The sequence below is a fragment of the Chrysochloris asiatica genome, unplaced genomic scaffold (assembly GCF_000296735.1).
Source record: "Chrysochloris asiatica unplaced genomic scaffold, ChrAsi1.0 scaffold00002, whole genome shotgun sequence".
Taxonomy (NCBI): Eukaryota; Metazoa; Chordata; class Mammalia; order Afrosoricida; family Chrysochloridae; genus Chrysochloris; species Chrysochloris asiatica.
The window spans coordinates 21,000,188-21,008,171 of NW_006408520.1; the positions used below are offsets into that span (position 1 = coordinate 21,000,188).

Consider the following 7,984-nt stretch of genomic DNA (forward strand, 5'->3'; position numbering starts at 1 on the left):
AAAAAAAAAAAAAAAGTTGGCTTTATCTATGCTCTCATTAGAATATTATAGTTGTTGTTAAGTGCCGTCAAGTCAATTCCAACTCATAGTGACCCTGTATAGGGTTTCCAAGGAGCAGCTGGTGAGTTTGAACTGCTGAACTTGCAGTTCAAACAGCTTTGCAGTTTGGCTCATTAACCCACAGTGCCACACCAGGACTCCAGAATATTATAGACAAGTCTTTAATTTATAATATGTCTCACTATGTTTGTTTTATTAATATACCTACAGTAGCAGTTGAGTTTCAATCAAATGGATGTAGTAGAATAGATTGTGGAAAAATATTTACTCCTTCCCTCTTCCCCACTGCCACTGTTGTTGCTGTCAAGTGCCGTGGAGTTGGTTTCAACTCATAGCGACCCTGTATAGGGTTTCTGAAGCTTTAAAATCTTTTGCAAGAGCAGAAAGACTCATCTTTATCCTGTGGAATGGCTGGTGGGTTCAAACTTTGACCTTACAGTTCATAATCCAGTGCTTATTCTATGGAGCCACCATGCCATAGACTGCCATATTGTTGTTAAGTCGATTGTTGTTAAATTGAGTAGATTCCAACTCATAGCCACCCCATGTGGGGTTTCCTAGGAGAGGCTGGTGAGTTTGAACTGCTGGTCCCGACCTTTTTGTATAGACTGCCATTGAGAGAATCTATTTCCCTACCTCCTTGATGTGAGGCTTGGTCATGTGATTGTCTTTGGTCTCAGGTTGGGTACATGACTGGACTTTGTCATATGACTTGCTTTATTAGTGATTTGCAGAAACTTGAAATATGTATGTGCCATTTGGTTCACTCTTTTGTCTCTTCTACCATTCCTATGAGATCATCTCTCAGATAGCTACTCCCTTTTAGATAGGGCTCCAAACCCCACAGCAAGAAGCTAATCCCAGCTGGACCTGAAAACTGAAGCAAAGCCAACCAGTGGGGCCCAGCCTATATTAACCAATCCCAGTTGACCTGCAGATCCATGTTTATAGGAATACATGCTTAGTGCTCTACATATTATACTGAGTTTGAGGTGGTTTGTTATACAATGTTATTGTGGTGTGAGCTGATCAGCACAGAAGAGAAAATGCAAGTACTCTGCATCTTATAACATCTCTAAATAAATATTTAGGTGTAGATCTTAAAGAAATTCGTTTTCTGAATGCAAAAATCAAATTTTAAATAACTGGTTCTGAAAACAATAAACAGTCATGAGGTCTATTTTTTTTTAAAACAAATTTGGGGGTCATTCTTGGCTGGTGGATTGAGTAGAACTCTGAATGTATTATTTTGAACTCCCTGAATAAATATTTCTGTTTGTATTTCCAGTACCATGGTGACTGGACCCAGATACTAGCTAAGGAAGACAGAGAACACATCTTCCCAAGAAAAGACATTATCAATTGTTGAATGTTAGCCACTTAAAAAGAACTGACTGTTGTTAAGTGCCATCATCAATTCTGACTCATAGTGACCCTGTATTAAGTTTCTGAGGAGTTTGAACTACCGATCTTGTGGTTTGCAATCCAGTGCTGATCCTACACCACTACATACTATTTTTTTAAAACCTACCTAAAGAGTCTAAAATATCCTTTATATCTGTAATGAGACAGTCCAGTTTGTAGTTCTCTTGATGAATGGGGGCATCTGTTTCTCCATAACCTCTCAAATCCAATGCTACAACTCGATATTCACTTTTAAATTCCCTCAACTGGTGACGCCAAGAATACCTGCAGGGAAAAAAGTATTTGTAAAAAGGAATACCAAAAATATCATACTATCTAGTACAAAAAGAAACATTACAAATTTTCTAAACAGAAAAATATAAGAAACTCCTTATTTTGAGACAGGTTATACTGGCATACCTGTGTGTAAACAAGAAAGAAAAGACTGGTTTGGAAATAAAATACCGAGTCTCTTTATTAGATTTTATTTTTCCAGTTCCAGTGGGATGTGACAAAAGGTCAGTATCTGTAGAAATTACAAAATATCCTATACCAAAACCAATATGCGTGTAAATATCTTTAATAAATCATTTTCCTGAAGTTTTCTAACATGGAGCTTAAAGCTCTCAGGGAATCTAATCTGCGCAGTTCACAGCTGGATTTCTAGACACAATAAACAGATTTAAAATTTTTTTATAAAAAAGAATGAGAGAGAGGGTGAGCTTGAGAGTTTTAACCAAAACATCTGAATGATGATCTGACCCAAGACTTTGGTGGACTAATGTGAGTAAAATACTTCTGAATTGCAGACCCATTTGGTTCTCTGATTGAAATATTTACTAGTTAAAATGCTGCTTCCCTTTAAAAAGCAGGTTTTACTCATTTTACTTCATTGTCAAATATCTCAATATTTCTAGTCATAACAGCTTACTTTGAATGAAAACATGTGAAAATTAAATATATATATATCACTGAAATAATTCAATAGTACCTGGTTTAAGATAAACCTTTGCTTGCTAAAGCAAAATTCTTCAGTGGAGAAGACCCTTAACTAGGAATACATGCTATTAAGAATATTTAACGATCAAAATGGCATAAGCACTGACCACTTAGAATGAACATAGTACTAGAACCAACTCAAGCACTTCCCCTGGGTCTAACTACTAAATTAACTGGAATACCATACAAGGGATCCATGAGATTTTTCTTCTCAAATAAGGAATACCATTTTGGATAATAAACATAAAAAAAAAAGACACGATTTTCTAAGTGACTCACTCTATTACAGAACTCAAAATATACATTTTTAAAAAAGGCATCTATCTGCAGGCACATCTGTTCACGGAAGCACAGTGTAAAATTATCTGACACAAACCAAATGGGAGATCATTATCTGAAAATACTTTTGAAGTGCAATAAGTAAGTGATGTTAAGATTATAAACCAATAAAAAAATAGGACTTCAATCTGAAGGGACAAAAATAAATAAAATCAGTGAAATAAGTCAACCACTTTATATAAAATATTATCAGAAAGTATGTCAGACACATGTTTGGCATGAGGAATGGGTACAGAATTCTGATCTATTACTATGATATCTGTGATTTATGAAAAGCTACAAAAGCATTACCTATTATATATACTTGAAAATGTTAATAAACAGAATCTTTCTTGGCTACACCATAGGAATCTTGCTAATCTGGTCTTGGAGTTGTAACCAACAAATGAAGCTGTTTATCTCCTTAGAGATAGTCATACATCAACCCAGATGATTTTCTCATTAGCTTTACTTAATATTTTGAATTGACTGCTTATGTCTTTGTGACTGAAGCTCAAGTCTTCCCTCTTTATAAACCCTCACACCCAGTCAGTAAGGTTCTGCAGATTTAACTCTTAAATATCTATGTAATCACTCCACCTGTCCATCCATACGATCATTATCTCAAGCCAGCTCTCCAGTAATGCAGCAGTCTATTGATGGCCTGTTACCATTTTATTGTCTGCAACTCTGTCTCCAGAAAAACCAAAGTAATGAAGCAAAAACACAAACTTACTTATGTAATTTCTCTGCTTAAAAACTTTTCTTGACTCCCTCACCCCCACCCGCCCCTTTGTTGTTGTTGCTAAGTGCCATTTAGTCAGTTCCGACCCACAGCAACTCTGTAGAGGGATTCCAGGGAGCAACTGGTGAGCTTGAACCACCAACCTTGCAGTTCGAACCAACTTTGCAGTCCAGCACAATAATCCACAGCCACCACCCCCCCCGCCGCCTCCCGCCCCACTGCTTTAGATTCTGTTTATTTTGTCGTTGTTGAGAATATTCACTTTAAAACATACATCAATTCAACAGTTTCTATATGTTCAATTTGGACTCCTGGTGTAGCACTGGAGGATAAGCACTGGACTATGAACCACAAGGTTGCCAGTTCAAATCTACCAGCTGCTCATCAGAAACCCTATACAAGGTCACTATGAGTTGGAACTGACTGGACAGCACTTAACAACACCAACATATGCACAGTTTAGTGATTTGGATCATATTCTTTGAGTTATGCAATCATTGTCTTCTTCCATTTCTGATTGCTCCTTCCTCATTAACATAAACTCACAGCCCCTTAAAGTTCTTATTTTATAATTCGAGTGGCTGTTGTCAATTTGACTCCAGATATAGAAGAGTCCTGATGTGGTGCTGTAAAATAAGCACTGGACTGCTAACAGTAAGGTCGGCAGTTCAAACCCACTAGTTACTTCTCAGCAGCCCTATACTGGGTTTCTAGGAGTCGGAACTGAGTTGATGGCACTTAACAACAACAGATAGTTCTTAAAAGAGCATAGTGCTCAAGGCAGTACTTTAAAAAAAAGCTAAGTTACTGTTTGGTTTTAAGAAGACTTAGGGGAATAGTTTTGGTTTAAGGTTTAAACATTATCTCAGGGCAACAACTTCCAGGGGTTGTCCACCCTCAATGACTCCAGAAAGTCTAGAATCTATGAGAATTTAAAATTCAGGATTCTTCTATGGGATCTTTGATAAAAATGTTCAGTAATGGTAGCTAAACACCATGCAGTTCTTCTGGTCTCACAGCAAAGGAAGCAGTTGTTTACAGAAGCAATTAGCTACACATGTCACCTCCTCTTGCTATTCCCGATTATCCATTTTCCTCTGTTGTTTCAAGTGAGTGGAGACCAACTGTTGTGCTTGGGATGGCCACTTTTAAGCTCCTGACCCCAGGCACTAAGCAACGAATTAGGGGGTAGAACAAAGCAGTAAACAAGTTATTAGGCTAGTTAACTGGGATGTTTATGCCCATGACGTTAAACCTCCAGACCAAGGAACCAAGGAACCAAACCCCATGAGGTGTTTGCATATAAGCAGTCTCACTAGCTACTTTTTTTTTTTTTTTTTTTTGTCATTGTTGTAAATATATCTAGCACACAACTTTTGCTAATACAATTTTTTTCCAATTCAGCTTTTTACAGCTGTATGATTTGACAGCAATTACAATAATCAGCTGCAGAACTCTGCCCTTAATCAAAGCAATTTTTTCATCACCACTAACTGTCCTTTTCTCCTTTCCTCCTGCCCTTGGTAATCACTCGTAAACTGAACTTTTTTATCTTTTCACATAATTGAGATCATGCAATATTTGTCCTTTGGCGATTGATTTATTTTGATCAGCATAATGTCTTCAAACTCCATCCATATGTAGCAAGACTTCATTTCTTCTACTGGCTGAGTAGTATTCCATTGTATGTATGTACATTTTGCTTATCCATTCTTCTGTTGATGGGCATTTAGATTATTTTCACCTTTTGGCTACCGTGAATAGTGCTCCAATGAACATGGGTGTCTCTTTTTGAGTCTGCTTTCAAATCTTTGGGTTTATACCTAGGAGTGGAATTGCTGGTCCATATGGTAGTTCTATGTTTAGTTTTAGGGATTTTTTTTCCCCCTTCAGGAATCACCACACTGCTTTCCACAGCAACTTTACCATTTTGCATTTCCACCTACAAAAGTTAAGGGTCCAATTTCCTCACATCCTCACCAACATGTCATATTTTCTGTTTGTTTTTTAAATGTTAGTCATTCTAGCCACCAAGATTTGACTATTTCAGACCAATTAGTTTCCACTCTCTATAATGGAGTCCTGGTGTGGTGCTGTAGGATAAGCACTGAACTGCCAACTGTAAGGTTGGCAATTCAAACCCACCAGTCGGCTCCTCTGAAACCCTTGGAACCAACTCAAAGGCACTTAACAACTCTATCATTAGAATAATAATAGCTAACATCTGCAGTTCAATTACCAGCTTCCTCGGAAACCCTATATAGGGTTGCTATAGGTCAGAACTGACTCAACGGCACTTAACAACTACAACATATTATTCTTACTATGTGCCAGGTATAATTCTAAATGTTTCACATAAAGTTTAATAAAGAAAACAATTCTGTGAAGTAGGTATTGTCATTATACTCACTTTACAGATGGAGAAACAGAGGCACAGAGCTAGATTAATGTGTTGAAGGTCACAAGTTAGCAAACAATAGAGCCAGGATTGAAACCCAAGTAATCAGGCCTCAGAGTCTGTGCTATGCTGCCTCTGCATCACTAGGTTGCTCTTAGTGAATGCACACAGGTATTGTTTTTATGTCCTACTGACTTTGGTCATATGATTTTGTCTAAAACATCATCTCTTCCTATCATACCTAGTTTTCCTTGTCTGTCTCTCTCCTCAATTAATTTTTCCTCACATTGGGCAGCTCCTCTTCCAGATTTCCCAGGATCTCCACCGTTAGAGACCAGGATAAATGAGTCCCTTTTGTACTCTTGGATTTATATATATACTCATTATTGAACTTGGCATGTTGCTATATAATGGGCTACTGATACCTGCTGGCATTTCCACTAGGTTGTGAGCTCCCTCAACTCTCTAGCAGAATACCTAGCTCATGTCTGTGCTCAATAAAGAGTTGCTGAATAAGTGAAAAAATAATAATAATAAACAAACAAAGCTCTGATTAATGATAGCACTAGAAGTACCAGTTGTTCAATAAAAGACTTCTGTCCCTTATCACACTGACAAAGAACGTGTAGAACCATGCAATACTTTACATTTAAGTTGATTTAGGGATCATAAAAGCAAGTTGTTGTTAAGTGCTGTTGTCTTAGTTCTGACTCATAGTGACCCTGTATAAGGTTTCAGAGGCTGGTGGGTTTAAACCACACACCTTACAGTTAGTAGTCCAATGCTGATCCTACAGTGCCACATCAGGCGCCTGCATATTTCATGATCTTATGAATAATTTAAAGTGCCTTAAAAATAAATCCAACAATGATTGGAGACAAGCAATATAATAAACATGTCCAAAAAATAAAAAACCTACTATTTTAAAGCACACACTAAAATTTTAAAATATCATCTTCTTAGAGTTCATAAATCATATTTAATTTACACATTAACTCTAAAGTTAAAAAAGAAATAACCCCAGTGATAGAGTAATGGGCATGCTATTCATATGAATGAAACAGAAGCAACCCCCTTGATAAGAAAAGAAACAAATGACAAAATCAGTAATTGGTTTCATTCCTTTTATACCCAAACAAAACTAGCTATTTTCATCCACATTGTATTTTTTTTTTCAGGTCGCTTTAGGTAATAACCTAGAACTCTCAGAAGGAAACAACCTCTTTCCCAGTTCTTACTTTTAGCAGAAGGAGTGCCCTTGATTTTCACCAGCCAACCACTTTCAGATGTGAAATATCCTTTCCACTTCACAACAGAAGAAAAGCCATAGTCATCAACCCCTATGATCAGCTGCGGTATAAAGAACCCTAGCTTGCCTCGATACTAGAGTGATGATGTGTGCATTCCATTCAGCTGGCGACAAAGATGACTCAAAGAAATTGCCTGCATCAGCTCATCATAGTGTTAAAAGAAATTCAAATTGAAGTAGAAAGAGTGGGAGAAAACTCAACCTTTAACAAAGAGCCTTATTTTGGGCTAGTTTACTTAAAAGTCTCCTAAACATGTATGTTGTTTAAGGTTTCCTTTAGATTTAAAGAAAGAAGACCTGGGATTTTACTGTTTCTGTGTAACATCTAACAGACTATATTGTTGTTGTTGTTAAGTACTGTGGAGTTGATTCTGACTCATAGTGACTCTGTATAGGGTTTCTGAGGAGCGACTGGTGTGTTTGAACCACTGACCCTAAGGTTCAAACCAACCTTGTGGTCCAGTGCTTTATCCCACAGCACTATCAGGGCTCCATGGAATATATTACATATTATCATGTCTCAACAACTATTCTTAGATAATGATGATAAATGCAGATAAAACATCGTATCTGTATGGTACTTTCCTGTTTAAAAAGCATTTCCACAGACATTATAATTCTGATCATTCTGTTTTCACTGTCTCAGATATCTCAGACACAATTTGACCTACCAACAAACTCATAATTTCATGTGTATTTAAGGAAAAGTTTAGCTTTATATTTATAATATAATTTTTAAATGACTCATTAT

General features: G+C 36.9%; 1 protein-coding gene across 1 annotated transcript in view; it reads right to left on the reverse strand.

Annotated features, from left to right (window-relative positions):
• Positions 1–7,984, reverse strand: part of EPHX4 (epoxide hydrolase 4) — a 61,024-nt gene that overhangs the window by 45,499 nt on the left and 7,541 nt on the right. Inside the window, exon 3 of the mRNA XM_006830967.1 lies at positions 1,592–1,749. Coding sequence (XP_006831030.1) covers positions 1,592–1,749 — 158 coding nt within the window. The remainder of the gene's footprint in view (positions 1–1,591; positions 1,750–7,984) is intronic.